At 44.4% G+C, this 26,737-nt stretch overlaps 1 protein-coding gene across 3 annotated transcripts in view; it reads right to left on the reverse strand.

Annotated features, from left to right (window-relative positions):
* Window positions 1-1,127: 1,127 nt before the first annotated feature.
* MAGI3 (membrane associated guanylate kinase, WW and PDZ domain containing 3) overlaps window positions 1,128-26,737 on the reverse strand; it is a 62,996-nt gene continuing 37,386 nt past the window's right edge. The window contains exons 6-22 of one of the 3 annotated variants that reach the window (XM_039565236.1): window positions 26,370-26,449; window positions 24,917-24,974; window positions 23,764-23,858; window positions 22,966-23,154; window positions 20,983-21,582; window positions 19,932-19,963; window positions 18,013-18,166; window positions 17,377-17,468; window positions 15,482-15,674; window positions 14,594-14,779; window positions 12,661-12,846; window positions 9,126-9,219; window positions 8,916-9,036; window positions 8,206-8,349; window positions 5,895-6,033; window positions 4,565-4,654; window positions 3,866-4,161 (exon numbers count right to left, since the gene is read on the reverse strand). In XM_039565236.1, coding sequence (XP_039421170.1) covers window positions 4,605-4,654; window positions 5,895-6,033; window positions 8,206-8,349; window positions 8,916-9,036; window positions 9,126-9,219; window positions 12,661-12,846; window positions 14,594-14,779; window positions 15,482-15,674; window positions 17,377-17,468; window positions 18,013-18,166; window positions 19,932-19,963; window positions 20,983-21,582; window positions 22,966-23,154; window positions 23,764-23,858; window positions 24,917-24,974; window positions 26,370-26,449 — 2,413 coding nt within the window. In that variant the 3' untranslated portion in view covers window positions 3,866-4,161; window positions 4,565-4,604. Of the gene's footprint in view, window positions 4,162-4,564; window positions 4,655-5,894; window positions 6,034-8,205; window positions 8,350-8,915; window positions 9,037-9,125; window positions 9,220-12,660; window positions 12,847-14,593; window positions 14,780-15,481; window positions 15,675-17,376; window positions 17,469-18,012; window positions 18,167-19,931; window positions 19,964-20,982; window positions 21,583-22,965; window positions 23,155-23,763; window positions 23,859-24,916; window positions 24,975-26,369; window positions 26,450-26,737 lie in introns of all 3 variants that reach the window. The other 2 variants (XM_039565234.1, XM_039565235.1) reach the window with 2 other exon arrangements.

A 26,737-nucleotide genomic window follows, 5' to 3' on the forward strand; every position in this document is an offset into this window, starting at 1 on the left:
TGGACAGTCTGTTCAGGCTGTATGGACTAACCGTGAACCCACTAACCTACAACATCACGCAGATCGTCATCCTCCTTGCTCTCTGAGGAGTTATCGGTGGCCTGCTAGAATTCAATATCAAGAGTAAACATACAAACCAACAGGAACAGCTCTGGGGTCACATCTGTACACGTCTGTGGCCAAATTCCTCCTGCCCAAGCAGTGAGGCCTGGGTTTGCACGGGGAATTCAGAGACCAGTGCTGGGTGAGTCTCCATCTCCCTGAACCAGTTTTTGGGGGAAGGACAGGACTCACTTCAGTTTCAGTTCTCTTCAGGTCAAGCTGTGAGAATCCAGGGTTCCTTCCTTTTATCCCAGTCCTCCCGTGGCTCATCCTGAAACTGGAGCAGAGCAAGATGGCCAAGGGACACTGAGTCTTATTTCTAGATGAAGAACATTTGGACCTAAGGCTTAGGCCCAAACTCGCTTGGTCTCTTTACAGTTCCGGAAAACTAAACCGTGAACCGCCAGAACATCAGTCCTAGGCATGTCCGCCAGACACTGGAGAAGAGAACCAGCAGTGTGGGCATAAAGAAAAAAAATGATGGAAATCTATCATTACAATTTTAAAATAGATTCTCAGTGTATGTATCAGACACTTTCCTTCTGCTTTATTGTTCTATGATATCCAGAATGCACTGGCCTCATCAGAGATGTCATCCCATGGCATGCACAGACAAACTGGATTAATAGGGCCAAATCCTGGCAGCTAGCACTAAAACCAGTAGGAGCTGGTGTGGGACATCAAACACTAAAGCCACAGAAGAGCTCCAGCTGGTACTAAATTGTTTACAGCTGTTTTCTGCACAAGGAAAAGTTGTGAGATGTCAAAGGAAATTACATTTTTATATAGCAAAATGTACAAATAAACCTACAGGACAAGTACTTTGTCACAGTACCATTTCTACAGGATTTAATCATTTTTATACCATTTTTGCTGAACATTTGTTATTTGAACGGGGGATCAAGGACTTCCAATAATAAATTGCATTTGTTTTCCCTAAGAGCAGTGTGTTCGTGGGTAAAACCTGGATCATGCCCCTGAAAGCCCACCGAGAACCTGGTTTAGACAGTGCAGAACCAACAGACCATGAACTGGAGTTTGTTTTTAATATCTATATAAAAAATAATGAGCGATTTACAGGTCTCTCTCTAGTCAGAACCTCAGAAGTCTGTATAAAGGTGCTGTACAATATATAAACATTTACACCCAGTACATCCATACACTGCGTAGCATTCCAAGGCCACATGGCTAAGTCTGATACTGAAGTACAGATACAAGGTCTATGGGAAGAGAAATCACACACAGGTAAGACATTATCAGGTCACATTAACATATAGAAAAATAGAAGGGAGTTGATGGCAGGGAAATGATTTCAGTGGTGCTAATTCATCTGGAATTGAAGGACTGGATTTGTCACTGTATTCAGTGGTCAGGCCGAGTGCACACAGCTCAACATAAACCAATCTCTGGGGAAGAACGCAGGGTAATATCTACATAGGCTACTTCAGCGTATTAAATATTTCACAGTCATATTCCACCCAGGGAGTATTTGTACGTGTTATGCTACACAGCAAACCTCAATGGCTCACCCGGTGTAGAGCAGCATGGTTCAGAGCTGCTTTAAATCCTTTTGAATTCCCAAAGTCTTTGTTTAAAAGCTGTCTGAGTGGTCAGCTGTACTCGTGAAGCATTCCACTCAGAAGTGCCTCACCGTGCTTTGTTAGCCTTTAAAAGCATTTAACGTTTCAAAGCCAAAATGAGATACTGACTTGCAAAGAGTAAATCCTATTAGTTTGCATTTTGAGTGAGTAAAGCTCAATCATTACTCATCTTTCCCTGCAAACTGGACCAAGGGCTCTCTTTTTACCACTTTCCTGCAGTCATTAAAAATCTCAGATGTCAGGAAATAATCACTAAAACTGTGAATAAAATAAACCCCTTCAGTTTCTGTTGTTCTTATGGCTGTGGGACTGATGTGTCAGTAGGTTCTGGTGGTAGCATCCCTCTTTAAAGTATCTCTGCCAGCCCAAACCATAGACGTCGTGTTCTCCTGCATCCTGTTTGTCATTGACACTCCTTGATCGCACATTCATAGTAAATAGGGGAGAGTCCTAAACTATACAGGCAAGAACTTCACTGAAAAAGCTGCTCTGGCAGCTGACTCTGTCCTAAGGTCAGTTCTTACCTCTACAGAGGGGGAAAAACCCAATTCCCAACTAGCATTAAATAATTAAAGATGGGACTTCAGTATCAGCTCCACACCGAGGCTGAGCACGTCACGGTGCCACGAGTGAAACCAAAGGAATTGTGTTATTTAACAGAACCCAGATTTTCTTTCCTCTCACAGATGTGAGAATCCCTGTGAATCAAGGAACTAAAGTGATTTTGCTGTGTCAGAAAAAGCACAATTACAAAATTATGTCAAATACGGTATTTAGCTACAGGGTTTTGTATCAGGTATAAAAATTCCAGGAAACATATGAACCGAGCAGCATCAGCAGCTCATTTGCTGCCCTGGAACTGACAGAACCAACTTGCCCGTGTTCTCCCTGATCCAGCAAGAACACGTGGGTTTCCTGATGTAAATGTGCAACGTGCTCTAGAGAAAACACCCACTTCAGCCCAAACCTGCCTTGTCTGCGACCGGAATCCATGTGGGAAGGATCAGATTGACTGGATACAGTAGATAGCTTGGCACAAAAACAGAAAGTGAGTCGGGATGGCGTTGGCAACAGAGGCATTAAATAACTTTGTTCAGAGTTCACAACACTTGGGGAAGCTGCAGCAGTGCAACACTGGGAGCAGCAGACATGGCCTGCAAAGGGACATGGGGACAGCAGCTCATGGAAGAGTTTCACCGAAGCAATCTGAAAGGTCCTTCATGCAGCTTAGATACTTTAAGAACAAATCAAACACTTCCCCCCCTCTAACCAGTTTCTGAGGAGAAAAAAAAAAAAAAAAAAGACAATTGTGTGAGAAGAACCAATGCTTTACATTACCCTTATGGGAAAATTGATCAAGACACATTCTAAAAATCAGCATCAGTCAGTCACACCCGTTTTCCAGGCACTCCTGCTGCTGGGGTGCCCTTACAGCCACTGGGGACCCTCCACGGCCCGGGAGTTATCGGTGTTTTCCTTACTGGAGAATTCCTCTCAAGTTGGGAAGTTCCATCTTTGGTTTCATTGGACAGCTCCACGTGTCTCTCTCCACGGTGACTGTTCAGCATAAGAGCCTCCTGTGTTTCCACCCTCCTTTGTTTCTCCATGGAAAGCAGTGGGATATTGGAAAGGCTGGAGGTTTTGAACCTGCTGGAACCTGTGTCTCCAGAGCTGGACTTGGTTAATAGATCATCCTCGGAGGCATTTCTCCTGGAGTCCCTGAAGGGAAGGCTATTCCCACCAAATGCTGAGTAATGTTGCTCTGCAGAACACCCTTCTGTCTTTCCTGGGGTCTTCTGCTTCATCTCTTTCCTGGTGACTCCCAGTTTACCATTCTCACCTTTCAACTGCTCAGCAGCTGCCTTGTCACCACTCGATGTTCTACCTCGTATCCTTCCCCCCGTTCCCGCACTTCCTGGCTCGCCGAGATGCCTCTGGGGACTAGCTGACCTTCCTCGATTTCTACTGGAACGCTCTCTTTTGTCGCTCTTCTCCATCCCTGTTTCTGTGGTTTTACTCTCGCTCCTGGAACTGTCAGATTTATGTGAGAGATTGTTTTTTTCAGGATCCCCTTTCCCGGGGCTGTGAGAGTATCCTTCAGCAGCCCCTGACTTTGCTGCACTGGCAGATCTGTCCCTTCCGGTCCCTGCTTCCGAACTAGCTTTCGTGACTCCAAACCCAGGGCTCGAGGGACATTCCCATCTCTTCTTTGTTCTCCGGGGAGAAGACTGAGGCTTCCTCTCACACTGGTTTTCAGTTAAAGTGCTTATCTTGTCAGGCACAATGTTCTCTGCTTGTTCCAGTTCCTCAGACAGCTGAACTCTGGTTAAAGCTTCTCCTGGTACTGCTAAATAACACATTTCAGATGGGGAAGCAGGATGGGAAGATGAAGATAATAATGGTATCTGTTCTTCATATATTACATTTGATGAAGCAGGACTGTAGCTATCCCAATCACCTGGAAGCGAACAGCAAGAGATTTGACTAAATACACAAAAAGTAATAATCAGCAAACTACTGAGTTCAATTCAGGAAGCATTACGGAGTGGCATATTCTCAAAGCTTTATATAGCCAGATTTCTGTATTGTGTTGTTCTACAACAATCCTGAGGATGTGATTTTGGAAGAAAAAAATCTAGTGCTCAGAATGCTGGATCCCTGCAGGGCAGACATGGTCTCGGATCAAAACAATTTTCGTGCCTACGCAGCAAAATTTCAAATTACTGACCTACATTGTTTAATAAAACCAAACAAACCGGAACTGTTATGCTTAAAGAAATCCAAAACAGTGAAAAGTTGGGGTTATTCATAGCCTTGCACTTTAATAATAGGAAGAGATGAAACAAGACATGCAGATTTACCAAGTCTTTAAGGAAAAACCAAGAAAAGCACTGAAAGCCCTTAATGTTGCTCGGGTTTCACGTAGGGACACAGACTGGAAGGAGCCAAACCTGAAGGAGGAAGAGAAAAAGCCCAGAAGTACATACCAAAAAAAAAAAATCACAGAGTACAGCAAGCAAGATTTCAATCAGAAATGTGGGATTAACAGCACGGCAAGAGGCAATAAACCCTTCCCCACTCTACCACTTCCTTCACCTCATCCCAGGCCCCACTCTAGACAAGAGGGCTAGACAGAGGTTCCCTTTTGTCCGATTCTGTTCATCCCTCAAGCTCAGGGAATTTCTGTGACCACCAGGGCCAGGAGTGATGCTCAGGACCATTTTCTGGTTCTCAGCAGGAAAGAAAACTGAGACAGCTCTGAGCAGATTTTACCCTTTGACTGAATGCCAGTAAGTGACTGAACACACAAAGTATTTGGTAGTTTGAACTGTGTGTTTGGGATTTTGAAAGGATAAATTCAGGGTTGGTCACTGTGACTGAAAAACTCCTTATCAGAAAAAGCGATCCTACAATTTAGGAATTTAAACCATCAACACCTTGGTGTTGGCATCAGGGGTTACAAAGACTAAAATGCCTATTTAGGGAACTAAATGTTCTTTGCTGTAAAATGCTGTCACTGCCACAAAGTCTCTGATTTGCAGTTTCGGGGCTGAGTCAGACCCAAAGTCATCAGTTCTGAACTCTGTGGCTCCCTCAAGCATTTGCTTTGCTGTCCTTCCTTTTTTTTTTTTGGCCCACAAAGTTGCGGTTTCCTGTCATAGATGCAGAAATCACCTTGAATCAAACTGAATCCCTTTGGAGAGCAAAGTTGTCCCTTTCCTGCTTCCTGAAGTTTTGGCTTTGAAAAACAAAGCATTCCATAATTTAGAAGGCCAAAACCAGAAGTAAATATGTACAGAAACAAAATTTTAACAATACTGTAGCACAGAGAATTTTCATTTCAATTAAAAGGCAGTCAGGGTTAATCAGCATGTTTTTACAGAAAAACTTGATTAGCATGGACAGAGCTGAGAAACTAATAAGAAATATGGAATAATTTCAGATTGTGCAATACTCCTACGTACTTGTCACATGTTAATTTTACCCCAAATATTCCTCGTATTTGAAAATGGATATTTTAATTTTCAATTTTTATATTTATTTATTTTTAAATTTAATTCAAGAATAAATGCACAGCTGTCACAAAGGCAGCTGCCAACTACTGCAGTGAACAAGCAGCAGAATCTCCTTATCCCACTTCACTTTCCTGCCTTGGACCCTCAACAGCAAAAAGCCCTTGAGACGACGTACTGTGATCTGGTATTAATCCAGTCCCTGGTCTCAGCAGCAGCAGCACCTTATTTCCTCCAGCCTGAATCAGCTCAATGGCTCGTGTGTGAGTGATTCCTTGGGTAGGTTCTCCATTAATTTCCACAATTTGGTCACCAACCTGGGGAAAAAAGAGCAGCGGGTTAGTCTCTGGGAATCTCTGATGCTGTGAACTGGTTTTTAATTTAGAAAGAAAAAATAATAGAGGCAGATGCTACTGTTTTCCCTCTCGTGCTAAAATCCAGTGGGCATTAGTGACACCATTCCATGGATGACAAGCAGGATGTGACCTCAGGGTCTGGGGGTTCAGAGGGGCACAGAGGTCATCTGCTCAGGAAAAGATTGCAGAGATCTTAACCACATCTATTTATTTACAAGTGATAAGTTAGATACAGGATGTGCTTGAATGTATTTTCATTCTGGATCACGGTGGGGAGGGAGCACATGGATCAACCACATCACACCTGTCTGAGGTCACCTTATCCACGGGAGGACACAGCACCTTCCCTACACCCACTGCAGAGCTGAACACCACACAACAGGTTTGATGTAGGGAAAGGAATTGTTATTTCAGGTTGGAGAGATCAGTGCTGAGGTCTCAGAGCCAGTAAACAACTCTCACAGGTACCAGGCAGGTAATTTCAGCTCGCACTAACCTCCCCGGCTGCTGGGAAGGGGCTGGAATAACATACCCCAAAAAGAGTTCTCTATTAGGGGAAATTGGGATGGGAAGTTGGAAAAAGGGAGCAGGAGCCTATTTGGCACTGCGCACAGCAGCCAACAGATGTCACTGGTGTGTAACAGCAGCAGCTTAAAGAGGCTGCCTAGGCTTTGTTAAAGACCCTCTGTCAAAGGAGGTCACCGCTGGCTCCTCATGGACAGGCTGGCACAGGGACGCACCGGGACAGCTCAGCTAGCCAGATGAGAAATTCCTCCTCACACTGTTAAGTACAGTCAGAAAGTGACACCACATCCGGGCAACAAGAAATGACAAGTGTGAATAACCTCAGGCTGGGCGAGCTCAGCCCATCTGCGCTCTGGGCTGGGCCGGGGACTTGGCGCATGCCAGCACTGGGACAGGTTTAGTGCCAAGGGTGGGAAGGGACGCTCAAGGATCATCCAGTCCAACTCCTGGCTCTGCACAGGACACCCCAACAACGCCATCCTGTGCCTGGAAGTGTTGTCCAAATGCTCTTTGAGCTCTGGCAGCCTTGTGGTTGTGACCATTCCCTGGGCAGCCTGTTCCACCGCCTGACCACCCTCAGGGGGAAGAACCTCTTCCCAGTATCCAACCTAAACCTCCCCCGACACAGCTCCAGCCGTTCCCCCAGGGCCTGTCACTGGTCCTGCCCCTCGGGAGGAAGCTGCGGACCCTGGTGAGGTCTGACCTCCGGCTCCTCTCCTCTGGGCTGGACAATTTTTTGGTTGCTTTGCCCAAAAAGCAAAGCCCTGGAGCTCAGTGTGATGCCACTTGAAGGAGGACTGTGAGAAAAAATAGCAGCAGTGAATGCTACACTCGTGTTGTCTCTCAAGTATGTGGGGAAAAAATGCTAATTACCACAAAGAACAGGATAAGAGAAGTTATATGAATACTAGGAATTCCACATCCAATTAAGCCTCACAGCAACTATCTGCGCCAGCCGCATTCTGCAAATACAGTACAAAGAGAGGCGGAGCCATGTGCCAGCAGCAGGGAAGCACAAGGACTGCAAGGGATGGCATCTGATGGGCGCCCAGCTCAGCTCCATGCTCCAGCCTCTGAAAATCCAGCTCTGGGCAGTAGCCACGGAGTCTCACCTGCCATCGTTCCTTCTGTTGCACTCATGCTTTTACTACAATATCTGAGAGTGAATTCCTTACACAAATATAAGAATTAACATAGTATTTGGAAAAAAATCAGGTTTATACCTCCAGAGATGGCACGGAACAGCAGCAGCACAATGTACACACAAACGTTCCTTAAAAATTAACTGACTTGGACAGTGGTTCTCCTCCCAGCTTTTTGTTCCACTGTGCAATCTCTTGTTGGGGGTCCTAAAATACCCCCGAGTAGCTGCCGTTCACACCCAGAGATGCTACTGTAACCCCAGCAAGGCGGACAATTCCTTTGGGATGGCCAGAGCTGTTCATGGATCTCTCACCCAAAAGCCCACGGCCACAGGGGACAGCTGGAAGAAGGGCAGAGGCCCAGGGTTCTGGGACCCCGTGCTTGTGAAAATCCAAGTTTGTTGCCACTCTGAGTAAATTAATGTATCAACTGCATCAATAAATTGATTAGAGAAGCCAAACTCACATGGACTCTCCCATCCTTGACTGCCGGCCCATCCTCAGCCAGACGGAGGATGAATAAGCCCATGTTGTATTCCTTTCCTCCTCGGAGGCTGAATCCAAACCCTCGAGGGCCCCTTTCCAACTCCACTGGGAAACAGCCAGGATTCTGTGCAGGAAGTCAGAGGGGGAAAAAAGAAAAAAAAAGAAGAGAAAAAGAAAAAAAAGAAGAGAAGGGAAAAAAAAAAAAAAGAAAAAAAGCAATGAGGACCTGTAGGCAGATTTAACCTTCTGTTTTTCTAAAAAACATTTCAATATTTCTGTATTGTGAGCACTTAAGCTGCATTCATCCCAGCTCTGGGGTGTCTCAGGGTAACGGTCTTAATCTAAGCCTAAACATTCAGAACATCTTTCCTTCTAAGTCTGAGATAGGCACAAAATTCTTGAAGAAACTTTGCCAAAGGGTCTGTAGTAGCTCCATTACAAGCATATTCTGTTTCTTTCATAACTATAATGAGTGTTCAACTACCCTAAGGAGATAATCACATTTAAAACATGAGCAAAAACATTCTGTGAGACCCTTCAGGTACGTTTTTATACGCAACTCTTCCACCTGCATCCGACAGAGAAATGTTTTAACGTTCTGCTTTTGAGAACTCTGTGGCAATGCCACTAGAGTGCCTTGATGGATGAGTATTCCCCGTGTCTTCACGCCCTCTGGATGGATTTTTGTACCTGGGAATAACGGCTGCCAACACCTGAAGCAGCATCCAGCTGTGCCATGTGCTTGTGCTCGGGCCAGGACAGCCGGTAACTACTAGAAACTTCTTTTCCAGCTTCACCTTCTGTAGCTCCCCTACAGAAGGGTGAAAGGACGTGGATGTTACCTTTGCATTAATCCCTCCGGCCAAGCTTTTCCCACCATTCCCAGCCTCTTTTCCCAACCTGTCAGGGTTGATCGGTGCCAATCCCAGCGGTCGGTGCTGTGGAGCCGGGCTCTGCCTGGCCGAGTTTGTTCCGGATGGAGGACCGCGTTGCTCTAAAGTTCAAACAAAATCAACAGTCACGACTTCCCAAATCCACAGCCAGGACAGTGCTGGGGCTACTGCTCCCAAGGAACTGCAGCCGCGACACCTCGGGCTGGGCTGAGCCGAGCTCACGTGGGCACGACAGAAAGAGGATTTTCCAAGCCAGGAACACAAGTACAACAGCTCATTAGTCCCACAGAATAAATTCCTAGGAATTTTATTATTTATTTTTGTTTTTTACTCTGCTTTTCCTCAGGAAAAACCAACACACTTGTATGGATCCTGACATGAACAGAAGGGTTTTAGACTGTTTGCAACTTGATAAACGCCAGAGGGGATCAGGGCTGATCAGGTCCACGAAATTGGTTCAGATATCCAATATCATAAAATTTTGCAAGAGATGAAGAACAATGTCCATTTGAGAAATATCCTGCTGTAAAGGTAAGGGAATGAGGATCTGCAGGGGCAATGGGGATTTGGAGGTGACGGCCCCATCAAATAGAAGGAAATTGCCAACTCACTTAAGGTACAGCAGAGTTTTCCACTGCCCAGTTCCAGGAAAGGTGAGGGACTGGTCCCACAGGCACACTGGGGGGAGGAGTTCACTGGCAGGCAATCAAGAGGAATTTTAAAGTGTTTTGCTTCTCCCAAAAGTTAAGTAAAAAATAAGATTTTAATAAAACCATTTAAAATAACTTCCTATTATTTTCCCCTCCACGGAAAATACTGTTAGTGTGTGCTTTACAATAAATCCAGTGCATTTCTGGAAAAAACCCCATGTTTCAGGATACAAAATGACACTGTCACTTAAGAATAAAAAAACAAGTCTACGCAAAAAGCTGTCTCTTAGCTAGAGCCCGAATGGCAAGTAGTGGCCCAAGATGGACTTTTGTGCTGAAGTATAAACTAATAACTCCTTTTCCCTGAAAGGGTTAAAAAACCATCATTCCCAGCACCAAAACTAGAGATGTTCCAGCCCCATTAGGTGCAGCACCCTACTGCATTTCCTAATTAAGAACACACAAATTCCACTAAAATACAAGAAGTGCTCAAGAGTGTTAGGGGAAGAGAAACTGAAAGCGTATTACACCAAATTTCTCAGGTACGCGAGACCTCCCGGGCCCTCCACAGAACTGCTTGGTGCTGTTCCCATGACATGCCTTAAAGAGGTTTTTCTCTAGAGATAAAATGTCAACTTTTACTCCTGGTTTATCTTCAGATTTTTAATTTAGAAGCATAGGCAAGAAAAACGCCATCTGTTTGTACAAATCCTGCAGCCCTCTCTGCAGCCTCCTCTCTTGTGTTCCCAGCTAATGCATGACAAAAGCTGACAGGCTCCTGCTTTTGTGAAAAATGTTAAAGAATCTCTTCTGGCGCATGAAGGGAATTCATTTATTACCACGAAAAGCAAAGATCACAGGTCTGTGAAAGCTCAGAGGGAGGGAAGGGGACCAGGCAGAGGTTTTGTTGCCAGTCTCAGAGGACAAAGCTAGGGAACAGCAAACTCTATCAGGGTTTGTGCTTTGTGAGGCTCAACAGCTTCCAGCAAAAAGGGCATTTTGTGGTTTTGGAGCTGTACCCTGGATTTTCCTGGGTGTGAACCAGCCCTGTGAGGCTCAGCTCTCTCCCAGTGCCTGAAGCCTGGGCTCGCCCACATCCATGCTGGACTCCCCCACTACACAGGGTTCTACACTGTGAGCTAAACTCTATTTTTTCATCTACATCAAGGGGAATTTTAAAGTGGAGATATATTCCCACTCCAGTGGAACCAGTTCTGCTTCTTTCTCCTTCATTGTCACAAAATTCTTTACATGTGAAACACACCAACTCCACTCCTCTGAGCCGCAGATTTTTTCTGACTGATCTCCACTCTGGTTTTACCACCTGTTGCTGAAGGGTTTTTTCCTCTCTTTGTTGAGTCTCTCCAGGTTCTGGTTTTATCTCTGTATTTTGGCTGCAAATCTGTAATTGAGGCAGTGGGAAAGGTTTTTACATAGAGTCCGTGTAAGGTCACGCATAAATAATGGGTGGAAATATGATATTCAGAAAACTTATTTTGAGAACAAGTGGAAGGTGTTCCTGCCCATGGCAGGGAGTGGAATGAAATGGGCTTTCAGGTCCTTCCAACCCAAACCAGGTTTGGGATTCGATGACTAAAACCTGCAGAGAAAACAGATCTAATTCAACCAACTCAAACGTCGGTTGTTTTATAAACATCACCCATGGCAACTGCTCTGAAGTGTGTTCCTTCAAACTGGAATGAATCGGATTTGATAAAAGTAAAAATCTTAGTAGAAAAAGAACAACTTATAGAGGTCTCTCTACTTTAAGCATTAACAAAAAGGAACATTAAGTCTTTGAAATTCTGTGTTACAGGCTGAGATGGCATGTTAAATATTTGCAATGAATGTGAAATCAGAGAATCATCTTCTGGCTTTATTTGCAGCCTGGCTCTACGTATTTCTTATTTTAAAGGTGAAGAAAGCCAACTTTCTGACAAAATAATGATAGGGAGTTTAATTAAACCCGTAAGCAGCATTCAAGAAAAATGCTGGGCTGGAAAACAGCATTTCTCTCCAAATTATTGGATTTTACATATTTACATTTTTGCTTAGAAACAATACCACGGTGCTTGCAGTGTTATATGGGAGCTGTCATTAAGTCACAGTCTCTGAAGATGGGGCTTTGCAGTCCCTAGGACTCACTTTGCTGCTCAGGTGACACAGCAGGTTTTGCAGGTGCCAGATCTGCAGGAAAACCCTGTCAAGGTTTTTTTGCCATGTGGTGGAATGTGACCCTTTTCCAAAGGGGAGCTTTGGCAGACAGAACCACAGCATGTTTCTGCTGCAAGGATGCAGCATTAGGGAATTTGCATGTTTTAACGCTGGAGAAAGGAAAAACTGAGGGTTTTGAAAAGCAGGAGTCCCTGTCGCCTTAGAGCAGGGACAGAGCATCCTGGCAGCACCAGCTTCATTGGGAACAGAGCTCTGCAGCAGCAGGAGCTGGGCCCTGAGTGGGGTGAGATTTTCTCACTAAGCATTATCCTGTGGCTGCTGCAGCCCCCTGAGGGGGGGTCATTTCTCCTTGGCTGGAGAATACAAGGTCTGGACAGGACGTTTCTATGTCAGCAGCACTTTCCCTCTCTCACACAATGGGAATTTCTCTCACTCTTCATTGCGTTGTTAATACTTCTAGCTTCTTTTTGGGTACAACCACCTTGGCAGATCCCTCTCTCTGTCCCACCTGCCTTCAGCTCTTCCAGAGCAAACACATGAGCTTCCAACTTACTCAACTTCTAGGACCTGATGATCCCCGTGGGTCCCACTCAACTCAGTATATTCTAAGATTCACTCTCCTTAATTTTCAAACATCTTCAAATACTCCATTTAAGCCAATAAACTTCAGCAGTGATAAATACCCGACTTTTGATAGCGTGGTGGCACCTTCCTTACCTTCCTCAGCGACCACCGTGAGAGTCACCACGTTGCCTGCATCCTTGATGAGCTGCACGATGCTGTCATGGGAGAGCTCCACGATGGACTGGCTGTTCACCGCTGAGATTCGATCGCCCACCTTCAGCTTCCCACACTGGTCAGCCGGGCTCCCCTCGATAACCCGCCCGATCTTGTGAGGAATCACTAGGAAACAAGAACAGGCGCAGCAACACCGTAAGTATTCACGGAATTATGGAATATACTGAGTGGAAAGGGATCCACAAGGATCAAAGTCTAGCTCCTGGCCCTGCACAGGGCAACCTCAAGAATCCTACCATGTGCACATCAGATAAGCATCACATAGACCCAGAACTACCGGTCACAGAATCACAAAATATGTTGAGTTGGAGGGACCCACAGGGATCATCAACTCCTGGCACTGCAGAGGACATCCCAAATCCGAACAAATCCCACCCTGTGCCTGAAGGGCATTGTCCAAACACTCCTTGAGCACTGGCAGCCTTGGACCTCTGACCGCTTTCCTGAGGAGCCTGTTCAGTGCCCCACCACCCTCTGGGGGAAGAACCTTTTCCTAATACTCAACCTAACCCTCCCCTGGCACAGCTCCAGCCGTTCTCTTGGGTCCTGTCACCGGTCATTACAGAGCAGAGATCAGTGTTCGTCCCTCCTCTCCTGCTCCAAAGGGTGGCACTGCTACTATGGGACAAACCTGCAAATAATGAGGAATGCTTCACTGTGAGTGAATGGAGGTGCCAACCCAACAGCACGGCCTTGTCACATACAGGGTGTTGTGCCTGAAGGAAAACATGGGAAGGAAACGGGTCACATCTGCAAAGGAATGAGCGAGAACGTGTGGCCCTGGGGTGCTCCGGAGCAGTTGGGTTTGCAATATATAATGTAGTTTTCTGTTTCATGCATCAACCCTGAAGGACAGCGTGGGCTCAGAGAGAGTTATGGCCATCCAGTGCAAGGCAGAGATTCAGATGCACAGGCAAACTCTTCCTACTTGCAAACAAAAAAATAACCCTTAAACACACTCAAAAAAGATATCAAACTTCTCCTGCCGGGGACTGACTCAGTCAGATGAGGACCTGAGCAGGGACCCTGTGCATGGCCAGCAAGGTCCTACATCAGCTCTGCACAGACTTGACCCCTTTTCCTGGTCTCTGAGATGAACATGCACTTGTAATAGTTGTCACAAATTTCTTCCAGCTCTTCTGGCTTGGTTCCCTCAGTTCATCCCAGACTGACACCGTGCCCTGCACAGACTCCTCCAGAAACCAAAGCTATGGGGCCGGAACAGAAAGAATGGAGAAAATAAGAAATTTTATGCAAAGTAGAAGGAAAAAAGACCAATTTCAGTTCCTTTCCCAGAGATGAATGCAGAGGCAGAACTAGAGACAACTACGCCTGAGCCGTGTCCGTATCTCACAACTGCAATACCGGACCAGGCTACTTTTTCACTTTGATGATCTTTCTAGACAAACACACTTAATGACGGTAACAACTTCATTGCTTTCCACCAAATACTGTAGACTCTACTTCCCAAAATAAGAAATTTTACCTGATTAGGTAATATAAAGCCATTATAGTAGTTGAAACTACGCTTCCATTAAAATGCCAATGAATTAATGCATCGTCATCACAGCCTGACAAATATCTACATCCCCAATGCTGCCCTGTGACAAGTGCACATTCCTGGGTATGGGTAGTGTGGGATACACATTCCCTGTTCCCCACTTATGTCACAGTTGGGTGAAAAAGAGCATGAATATGAAGCAAGACAGACCAAGACTCAGCTGGCTGGGCTGTGCCAGTGTGAGTGAAAGGTGACTATGAGGGAAACACCGGCACTGCACAGGAAGAGATATCCCTGGAGAAGCCCCAGCGAGGCCTGGCAGGGGCAGAGCCACCAGGACATGGCACTTACCCCCAGGAGGAGGTTTGTTCTTGGAGGTGAGGATGACAAAGCCAAATCCTTCATTCTCCTTCCGCTGCAGACGGACGTCGTAGACCTCCGGGCATGGTTGGTTGGCAAAGTCCGCACGGTTCAGCCGGGGAGAGCCGTTCTGTGCCAGGACGGGCTGTGGCTCCTCCTCCTCCGCCTGCTTTTCCCCTTGCAGGGAATGGACAAACAAATAAGGAACAAATCATACCAAGCAATTTCAGCACAACCGTGAAGCTCGGTTGTCAGTGCCAGCGTTAGGTGGCAACAGCAGTTGCTAATCAGAGCAGGGACCCTTGTCAGCTCTAAATCCCATCCCAGCTTTGTCATCCATGGAGCCACGGATGAATCTTCTCTAAACGGTTGATCTGGACACTCATCTAAAACTGCAGCATCTCAAAACGCTGCCCTGAAACAGCTCTCGTTTGAATACAGTTAATCTTGCTACACACTGAGGCCAAAAAAGTTGAGAATACAGTACGTGGAAGGTGCCCCTGCCGATGGCAGGGCGTGGAACAAAATGAGCTTTAAGGTCCCTTCCAACCCAAACTGTTCTGGGATGCAGAGAAAACAGACTGTGTTATTACGCAATTTCCACAGCACTAATGGCTGTTCTAACTACTGTGTGCAAAAAGGTTTAAAGAAATCACCCCCGCATCATAATTTTCAGAGCCTTACGTGTGTGAGCAGTCCAAGTTAGCGCGCAACACAGCCCAAGCTTATTAAATTCTGCTTTTCTCCATTTAAGAGTTATAGCTGACCCCTCCTCAATCTCGGGCTGCTCAGCCCCAGTGCAGTAATTAAGTTCCAGAGCAGCTTCAGTGGATTTGACTACAAGCCCTAAGTGTTCTTTCTGGGCAAGCAGACACCTACCACTGAAGAAGATCTTCCTCCGGACAGTGAGCAGCACCTGCCCATTGCGTGCGGCACTGGTCATTAAATCCAGAACTTGCTTGTGTGACTTCCCTTTCACAGGGACTCCATCGATGCACATCAGCTCATCCGCTGCACGCAGCCTCCCATCCTTTTCTGCTGCTCCCAATGGGATTATGGCTCCGATATAAATCTGTGAGCAGAGTCCAGGGGTTTGAACGGGAACATGGATTCATCAGAACACACAGTGGAAGGAATCCAGGTAACTCTGATAACTGTGCAGATGAGGTCTTTTGGGAAGACTCTTTTAAGATTATCTCACTGTTCAGCTCTAGCAGAAACGCAGCCAGCAACTATACTCTGCACAAGCTGACCTGGTGGACACAATCTGCAAGTCTCAAAGCATTCAGTAAATACTTCAAAAATCTTTAATCCGTATTTTTGTCAGTTCTGCTCTCTTGAGCATGTTTGTCAGTTTATTACAAAGCTCAGCTTTTGAAATGAGCACACACCGTGTACTTATTATATATATGATTTCCCAGACATTAATGACACAAAAGCCTCTGTCATTCAATCAACTTTATTTTTTTTATCAAGACCGAGGCAGAATGATTGGGGAAGAAATATAAGTTTTTGAAAGAACTCAAATTTATTTCTGAAAAGTTGCTTATAGACAGTTCCACACTTCAAGTTGCTTTGGTGTTAGCTTTTGGTGATTAGATAATGAATTCAAACATCATCAGTTCTGCCTACCCCCACCTCAAAAAGTGCTACTAAACAGAATACAGATAAGAACACCACACTCTTTCATATGCTAGAATCACTTTCAGATTCAATGGAAGATTAAAGATAACTACAGCAAGTACTGTTGGAGGTTAGGCAATGGTGGGCAGCTCATCAGTACACAGCAACCAAGACATCAGCTCCACACTTCCTAACACCTATGGCTGTTACGGAAACCAAACACCACAAATGCTATGAAGTGCAACAGAAGTAACATTCTCCGGATTTGCTCTTTACTTTAAATGCATGTTAGTGAGGGGAGAAGAAAAAAAAAAAGGCTAGCACTGGATCACAGCTGGGAATGGAAAAACTGAATTCCTTCACTGTAATCAGAAAACAATCTACGCAGATCTATTCCAAAATTTTTTTCTCTCCGCTTAACAGACTTAAGAAAGGTCTCTGATACACAGTACAAGTCTTAGTGCTTCTTCCCAGAGAGAAATTTATGCATGTTTGAAAATAGAGGGGAGTCTCCTAAAACCTGCCCTTGGAGAACAGACTATCCAGGGGTGTCTGCGCTGGCATCTGCCCAGCCGCCTCCAACTCAATGCGTGCCTAAAAATCCAGTGGGAGAAGCAGGGAATAAAGGGGTGTGACACCATCTCAAACCTGGTTTCGCTGGGCTGCAAGAAAAGGAGCAGCCTAATGAAGTTTTGACAGGAGGAGCAACCGCTTCCTACCACTCAGCTGCTTCCCAGGATGTGCCGCTGTGCACAGCACACCAATCACTGAATCCGGGCACATCCTGTGCCAAGGCCACCACTGGGACTAGGTGGCAATGGGCAAAGGCTGGGCATCAGCACGGCCCTTCTGAGGGCTCCGAGACACAGCAACTGCTGTAGAAACACGACCAGTGTCCTCAGCCTGACAAAAAACTGTGGCCAAGGATGGGCTCGGTAGCGGGAAGGGCGCAGAACCTTGGAGACTGGAGTCCACAAAGGGGAAAAAATAAAGGTGATCTGGACCAATCTGTGATCTCTGAAAGGCAGGTAGTGATTTGATCAATTTTGCCACCACTGAACTGCCTGGATGGGATGATGGGAAATGAGGATGACAGAGCAGGATCATTCCAACAGCAAGACTATGAGATAACTGTGAGCAGTTTCACTTACAGGCTGATCCGGTCCGTCCCCTCCAAGCACCCGGAAACCAAAGCCTGACTCTTGTTTTCTCAGGAAAACATCTAAATCTCTTGTGTTTGGAGCTAAGAAAAAAAACAGTATTTCAAAACATGTAAGGAGCTATCTTCGATTATTGAAGGATTATGCTTTGGTGGTACACTCTTGAGTCTTCTAGTGACAGAACACAGTAACCAGAAATACAGAGATATTCTCTTTCCAAAATGGTATATTAATTTTCAGAGCAGAAATCACAACTACATTTTTGCTCTAGACCAGGATAAAAGCCAGTCTGTGACACAACTCAGAGCTACTTTTATACACTCTGAAATGAGCAGGGCTGCTCCAGTTTACTTCAGAATCATCTTTGAGATTATTTCTGCAATTAACTGTTTTATTGAAAATATGGTTGAAACATATTTTATTTTTTTGTTTTTCTAATTGCTGGTTGAATTATGCATTACTTGAAATGTTTTTTGTTTTTCTAATTGCTGGTTGAATTATGCATTGAAATGTTTTATCCACAGCAGGTTAACAAACTTAGCAACAAAGTCTCAGTAGTTTTACTGCACGTACAATAAAAAATTCCTTCTTAATTGAGTGTTTTCAAGTTGAAGATGATGTACTTACGTTTGTCCTCATAAATTGTCTTAGACTTCAGGTAGACTTCGGAAGGGTCCAGTTTAGGAGAGCCTGGTCGCACAGCAGAGGGCGGGAAGGGCATCGGCTGTGGAATGGTATCGCTGACAGCTTCCAAACTCCCTGAACTGTCCTGCTTGTCCTTCTGAAATAGCCCATGGACACAAAATCTGTATTAAATAAAGGCATGACTATGCTTGTGGGTGAAAGACAGTGAACACCGTGCAGAAGAAAAACACGGGACTAAGGGAACAAAATTACAACTTCTCCAGTGGATGTGTCTGACCAGAGTACTGAAGTCTTCCTCACTGGTACGTGAATTTCTACTGGAGACTGGGCTTGGAAAGGGTTTGAAGTGACTGATGCTCGGAGAGAAGCGAAGCTGGGCAGATGCTGGTGGTTACCAACACATGGGATGAAGTGGGACATAAAGGACCGATCCCATTTGGAGAAGACACCGAATCCTTGTCAGGCACCTGCAAGGCTCTGGACCACAGTCCAGCACCATGGGCACCCGCTGCTCCACAGGCACTGCCTCCTGCCCTCTGCCAAGCTGCTCCCCACAAGCACCAGAGGTGCTCCCAGCATGAGCTGTTTGCTGGAGTGATATACATACAAGACAGAAAGACACACTGAATAGTGTGAGGCATTAACAACTCACTATTTGCCTTTTCATGATCTGATAGCTGCAACACTCCTGTTCATGAGGAAATGTCACCAAACATCCTTGTGGTCTCTCATCTAAATTCCCAATCAGTTATGCACTAAAATAACTCTAAATACTTCTCCTGGGCTGAAACCCAGCCTGGAAAACTGGCACGTGGCAGTGCATGCTGAACCACAGGAGCAGAACAGACACAGATCTGCCCTTTCACCGACAGCAGAAGAAACTGCCCAGAGCCATTCAACAGTTTGACACTTCTTGTATGTTTATAAACACAAGAACTTGCCCCATTTAAGTGAATTATTTTGCCACGCTGCTTAATGCCACTGAGCATCGAGCGCTCTGTGGGCTGCTGCTCCTGCATGTATGCTGGAACAGAATGCCAGTCGCCAAGTCCAAACTATTTTTAGCACATTGCCATGGGATCCATGCTGACAGGGCCAGTGCCCTCCAACTGCAGGGATTTCTGCTCTCATTTATTCAGTGTGGGCAGCTGGACGCTTGCAAGGAGCAGAATCTGAAGATCTTATTGAACACAGTCTGCTTTGAGCATGCTGAACACGTGTGCTTGTGTCATGCCACTGCTGGGATACAACTAAGGTTGCACTCAAACAGCAGGATAAAGACAGAAGGAGAAGTTACATCTATGTTCTGGTAATGGGGTTAAATTGCCCTGATTTTTTCTGTAGAAGAAGCATTTTTAAAGAATTTTCTGTGTTCAACCAGCCTAATTTACAACAGAAACCTTAATGACAAACGTAAGCATTAATATCAGCATTATTAAATCAGAGGTTGTTTTATTAAGAGCAAGGATTCTTTACCGAGCTAATGTATATTAAAGATGCCCCGAGAGATCAAATTTCCAAGAGTAATGAGTATTGAGCTAGGAATGTACAGCTCCATGGAGACTAGCTGAAAATATGGATCCAAAGATAAGCATTTCCAGAAGGGAGCACTAACCAGTCCATTAATTCTATGTGAGGACTGAGAAGAATCAAAGGAACACAAACGTCCTCTAGAAATCCCATTTCACTTTAATAATTAGCAATGAAAAAAATAGATACTGTATTTTGTTTCCCTTTTAATGGGTACTCTGGCAGCAGCTACTTAGACAAAGAACGTATGCCTACCAAGAAGATGTGGTTTTGCTAAACCATCTTGCAGGTTATCACAGGAACTAAAATCCAGAGGAAATGAGACTACAAAGCAGGTCAGAAACCAAGTTAAATACATCACCAATACTCACCCCTTTGGCAGCTTTAGTAGGTGAGGGGGGACCTGAAGAAAATAGAAAGTAATTTTAATAGCAATTTACAAAAAGTTTCAACAATATTACAGCAATATAATCAGCTGCTCCTGGGGAGAAAATAATAGGGGCTGACTGACTCTGCTTTTAAATGGCAAAGTGACCAAAACCATCACTCTAGAGAAGATTCAATTAGAATTGAAAGCTGTACAACAATAAAAAATATCTTTTACTCTTTCTAGAAACTGGTCAACCAAGTCATCCCGCTGTTCATGGGATAAGGAGACTTATGAATTTGTCTGAAGGAATTTCACTTGCCACAAAGAAATCGGATTATTTCCTTAGCTGATTAAGGAAGTAACTTATAAGTAGCACTTATACAGAAAAAGATCTGGAGATTTTTGCAAATGCCAGTGGCTGAAGTCAGGGTTACCATAAAGCCTGAAGGGACACTGAGCAGCCACGAGCTGCTTCATAACCCATTCAGCTTCCTCTGACAGACACACCCTTATCTACCACAGTTTTTGGGGAGAAGATGCATTCTGGTCTGTGACTGACAATCAAGGAAGAGGTATGAATATGCAAATGAAAAATCAGAATTTTTCTGCTATTCCCACTGATCAGCCCCACCTCTTTGCTGATGCTTCTTCCTGTCTTCTGCAGTTCCCTGTTCATTACAAACACGGTTACTGGAATACATTTGGAGAACCTCACAAAACTCAGTCCATCATATGCTTTGCATTATGCTGGAGACCATGTGTTTGCTTTAGCACTCCCCAGAGACTTGGAAGAGACAGTGCATAAACGTATCGCCATATAATTTTTGAGGAAAAAAACCCAAAGAAAAACCTTACTAAAACCCCAAACAAAACCCCAGCAACATGCTCTCACCCTTAACAGTCAGGAGTATAAAATAAACTTAGTACATAATGGCTCAGAGATATAATGAGCTGCTGCTTAGCTGTCAAGACCAGACATGATTTAGATATCACAATAAAAAGGGACTTTGAAAAGCTTAAAACCAACATGTCAACTGCAAATTTGTCTGTACCTCCTCTTAAGATAAGCAGGGGCACCTCTGCTCCTACTGGAAACTGCTTGAGCACCTCCACCACCTGCAAGTGGGTCAAGCTCTGCACATTCTGATGGCAAATCTCCTTGATGACATCCCCTTTCTGTAGGCCTTCGCACCACTGGCTGTCCAAAATCATCTTCACCTTCTGGCCTGTGGGACTGTCTGCAATGGCAAACCCAAAGCCTTTAGGCCCTTTGACCAGAGGGATGGTGACCAGCTCTGGCTGAGAGCCTCCTGAGGAGGCAAAGGAAACCCTCTGCTCTGCTGAATCCACGGAAGGGCCGTTCAGGCGACCGTTGACCAACATTTTCCCATTCTGGTCCAACACAACTGTTCCTGCTACTAAATCTTGGCTGGACACGGAAGTATCTCCCTTGGCCACCGGCGGGCCATTAATGACAGGTGTGGCTGTCACAATATCCACCACGGGGTCTTCACTGTCGTCAGGAAGAGGGTACCCACGACACAAAGTCATGTTCACATACTGATTGACGGGAATGAGCTGAAACATCTGGACAACATCTGCATGGGTATGGCCAAGAACACAACTTCCATTTATGTCCACGATGACGTCACCTGTTACAAAAGAAAGTTCAACAGTGTCAAAACCAGAAGCGAAACCTTCAATAAAAGCCTACCTTGAGGAAATCACAGTGCTGTCTTCAAACTAATAACTAGCGTCTGGGATATTACCTCATAGCTAATATTGCCAAAAAGCATAAAGGATTTCCTCTTTGCATTTTTTCTATTTCATCTCAGGACACAGTGTGCTAAATATATAAAGTTTAATCTGCAGCAGATTTAAAAAATTATACTGTACAGCCATGGGAGATGAAGCAGAGCACGCACACTACAGCAAGCAGATGTCTTCTACTTTAATTCATATTGCACAGCATCCTAAACCCAATGCAGAATAAATCGGATTTTTTCTGGCCCTGTGTTTATTTTAGGACTGGCTGAACTTAAGCTAGGATTGCACACACATACATGCTCCATACTCTTACGCTGCTGCCCCACGTGGCTAAGAATACATTTTCAAAATGAAGTGACGTGCGCTTCAGATCCCAAAACCTTGTTTTGTGTTTCCATGATTTTGATGTGACACTTTGCCCGGGCGGTACAATATGCCCTGCAAACTGTCCGATCCCTTTAATGCCCAGGCATCGGTAAAACAGGATCTCTCTTATTCCATGATCTACAGCCAGAATAGCTGCACATCTTTTCATTCCAACAGTTCTGCAGGATTGTTTTCATTTTTGCAGAGGTGGAAAATGAACCACATACAAACAAAGTCAAACAACACATCAGCAGCAAAACAGGAAACTGTTCCATTTCATAAGTGAATAGTATTAAATCATTCAAAGTATGAATTCTTTTACTCACCTGAAGAGTAAGAGTTTATGTTACACGTAGAGAAGCATTTTGCCTTTTCTAATATGCAAACCATAGGTTATAGTAACGTTATAGGTAACTTAATTACACACGTAATAACCATGAAAAAATGTGCAAGTCTTCATGGATTGCAGGAACTCTCATCCCTCTTCTCTCCTCACTTGTCCAGCTTACACGACTTTGCTTCCTCATGTCTGCTGTGGGGTTTTTGCAGTTTTAGTAACTGGTGTCATGGTTTTTGGCACCAACAAGGCAAAACAGACCAGGATTCAAACACGCTATTTTTACTTTACATACAGAGAGGGAAACCATTCTATGAATGAACATGAAGATGAGTGTCTTTGCTAAAGCAGAAGTACTGAAACCTTCAGAAGTGCCCTTAAAGTCAGTTTTTATCTAGAATGTTGCTTCTTTTCCTTTTCAGGCACTGCTCTGCACAGATCTTTCACAAATCTGAAAATATTTAATTTAGTGACGATGTGGATGGAGTCATCCAACCTCCTCTGCCTCGAGCTGCGTTCTCCCAAGTACCCCATGAAATGGAAGTTTAGGGAAATAATACTTGACCTGGAGCAATTCTCCCATCTTGTGCAGCAGGCCCATCTTTTAACACATTCTTCACCTGGAGAAACTCATCAGGCCTGTCCCCTCCGATGATCGTAAAGCCAAATCCCATGGTACTTTTTTTCAAGGATGTCCTTATAAGTGCTCCAGTAAGCTGGGATGGATCTCGAGTGAAGACAGACCTCCCTGGTCCTTTGGAATTACGGAATACAGAGACAGGAAGGCAGGAAACCAGGGTTAGTTCCGGTAAGTTTTTTGGTTTTTTTAAGGTGTCACAAAGGTTAACGATTTGTTTATTGTTGGTCAGCCTCTGAAGCACTCTTAAGGAATAAAGCAAACAGACAGGAAAGTGCTACACTCACGTTCCAGCTGAATTCAGCCAATAGAAAAGTTAAGAGTGTTTTCGAACAGATTGCAACAGAGCTGTATGCAAACCTCCCACCTCGAATTCCCAGTTTTAATCCTTGAATACCAAGCTCAAAGTAGATCGAAAGCATAAAAACTCCAGGTGTGGTTTTACCTGCATCTTCCAGATGGCTCTTCTAACCCTCCATATACTCCAAAGCTGCTTATGACAACCAGCTTCAGAGTAATCAAAATGATTTAAAAGCAGTCTCAGTGCCTCGGTTCAATTTTAACATGAAGAAGTTCTTCAAAAAACCCTTAAGATCTGGGAGGTAACACTGTAATGGCTAGCAGAAAGACAAGGCTGATGCCTTGATGAATTCCAGAACTGGGTTTTTGTAAAGCATACCTGCAGATAAAGATACATGTGACAAAGAACACAATATTCAGTGATACCTGATTTGGAAGGCCCAGCATCAGTCTGTCCTAGCTGTTTTTTCCTTTTGGCTTCCAATACTGGATTTTCAAACTGAGTTTTCTGGTTAATATGACTGCAGGCATACAAAAGGTAGGTCAGGATTTCAACAGAAAACATTCTGACTATTTCCCAACAAAGGCAACCCCAAAAAAATGCATCTACAAACACTAGTTTTTTTTTAATCTCAGATGAATGCTCTGGAGGAATGAACAAAACACTCTCATAACCAATACTTAAAGCAGGTTCGTTCTTTCAGCAGCTTATTTACTTCGAGGCAGATAAAATTTTACTCCCTTTAATCACTAGGCAGAGTTGCAATTGTTCAGAACTGAGCAAATCTGTTTCTTCTCTTGACCCATCTACCTGTAGTGTTTACAAACTCAGGCATCACCTTCTTCCTAGAAGATGCTAGAGCAGTACAGCAGAGGAGGGGAAAACGAACAAATTTGAGCATAATTCAAATACCTCGGGCTCTGCAAAGTGAAAAATGTTTGCTTGTTCTCCGAAGCTACATTTTCAACTCTACCAATTTTCCTCTCCATGGTTAAAGAGAGATTTAATTTCCCCTGGCCGGAAGGAGATTCGAAAGAGCTCTTGCAGCACTTTAGTGGTTATTGACTTGGCTCTTCGGAGACAGCAATGATCTGCAAGTTATTTTTGCTCTTTTAAAGTTATCAGGTGCCACTCTGAAGTCAAGTGACTCTGTTTTTGTTAAAGCCAAGAAAAATGACATCAGCTCATTTCCATTTATAAATTATTTTGGTTGCTACTTGCTTTCCTTCCCCGAACGAAAAACACTCCACTAAGTCTTTAAGGGCACACAGTGGCTTTTCCCACATGCCAGTGCTGCCAGAAGTTTGTGCCGTGAGTTCACTGCCCCCAGGACTGTTTTTCCTGGATATATTTAATACTTTCACAGAATCCCAGAATGGTTTGGACCGGAAGGAACCTTAAAACCCATCCAGTTCCACCCCCTGCCATGAGCAGGGATACCTTCCACTAGACCAGGTTGCTCCAAGCCCTGTCCAGCCTGGCCTTTCACTGCATTACAACGTCTCCTTACTGGGTATCAGGCACTTCAGAATTTCTTGCTCAATTTATAACTATGCCAAATCAATAATTAGCACTTACTCCACGTAATATGTCCCATATTGAGGGTCTTCTATTTTTTCCCATCCATAAGGAAGTTCTGCAATCAGAAAGACCAAGTTCTCCATTACAGGGGAAAACTATCTGCAAATATCAGAGTTTTCATTAAAGAACACCTAGAAAAATATGAGGAAAAGACAGGTCCCGTTTTCTTCCCTGATGAAAGCCTGTTCCAGGGAATCTGAAGCCCTGTAACTCTTACTCTTTCTTCCACTAAATGAAACGATGAAACTTGTATTCAATGAAATCAGACCACTTTAAACATGTAATAAACTTAAAGACCTGTTTGTACTGGAAGTAACATGCAAAGGCTCCTTTTTATGGCAAACTCGGCATCTGGTAAGAGGGTGCCAGCAGCTCATGACTGACTGAAGGTGATAAGCAGTTACCACAGAGGTCAGATTATTCAAGTTCATTGTTCTAGTTATCTTGACCACGGAAATATTAGAATAATGAATATAGTCAGTTAGCCAGACATTTTAAGGATAAATTTGCCCTGCAATCTTGTTTGAGGCTGCCCTAAGTTTGACAGTAACAGGAATTTCCCTAGCATATGACAGCATGTTACCAATTACCAACATCAGCATCGCTCCACGGGGTCTGACAGAAGACCCAGTGGGTCTAATAATTTAAGTATTGTTCATTTGGATATCCTGCATCTCTGTTTGAAGTGCTCTTTTTATCCTGTGGTGAGCTGCACATATGTTTAATAAGCAGCAGTACGCAGCCACTGTTCCAGCTGGCTTCATTATGGATACACGGCTGTTAGGCTGGGCAATTTTGGAGGATGACAGGTCATTCTGAGCCTGCTTCAGCGTTTGGAACATGTCAGGCATTTGCCGAAGACAGAGCTATCTGATACTCTTTTCTAGCAGACTAAATTGCCCAACTGTGCAGGAAACGGTTGCGGGAATTGCCTGCAGGCTACTGACCTGGAAGTCTTGAAGGAATTGAAAGCAGGTTGTTCTCTTAGCTTCTGCATTCAAATACTATCTCACATGCAATAGTTCTCATTAGCAGTATGTATTTTGCCGTACCTTCTTTGTTATTTCTATATTCTGTTACTTGTGGACCTTCTCCTTCTGCCATATTCCACCGGTACAACAGTTTCCAGTGAGATCATCACTCACGTGCAGCTTTCTCCTTAAGAATGACACTTACTGGAACAAAACATCTCATATTCTGCTCAGGAATGCAGATAAACCTTCCATTCAGCCAGATTCTACCACTCCAGGGAAAATACACCATGGACTTTCCCAGTCTTATGTAAATTCCTACTGCCACCAAGCAAGGGACACTCAGCACTACACTGCCAGCTCCAGAGTCACATCTACCAGGGAGAAGCTTCTACCACAGCAGTAGTGGATTGTATCCAGCTGGGATAAACTCAGACATTTATCAGTGACAGGTGACAAATGCATTCTGAACATCTCACCTCCATCTTCACAATCTTCAGGAGCTTTGGCCTTCTTACAGAGCCGGGGATCAAGCCATGTGGTTGTCTTGGTGTTGTGACTGTAGAGCAGAACACGTGCCAGTAAGAGAACTCCCTCACAGTGAAAAAATTTGCTTTAAGTATTTACTGTTGTAGGCAAACTGTACACTTCAGATAACACAACCTTTATTTGTGCCTCAGTCACATCGTAAAATACTAAAAAAGAAAAGGCACCAGCACACTGGAGACTCTCTGGGACACATGGGAAGTGTTAGAGGCACAGACCCTCTCCCCAGCCCCCAAAAGCTCATATGGGAACAGCAGCTGTTTCTACCTGATAGGAAAAAAATATTTTTAGCCTCCTCATA

Source organism: Corvus cornix, chromosome 26, assembly GCF_000738735.6.
Source record: "Corvus cornix cornix isolate S_Up_H32 chromosome 26, ASM73873v5, whole genome shotgun sequence".
NCBI classification, from domain to species: domain Eukaryota; kingdom Metazoa; phylum Chordata; class Aves; order Passeriformes; family Corvidae; genus Corvus; species Corvus cornix.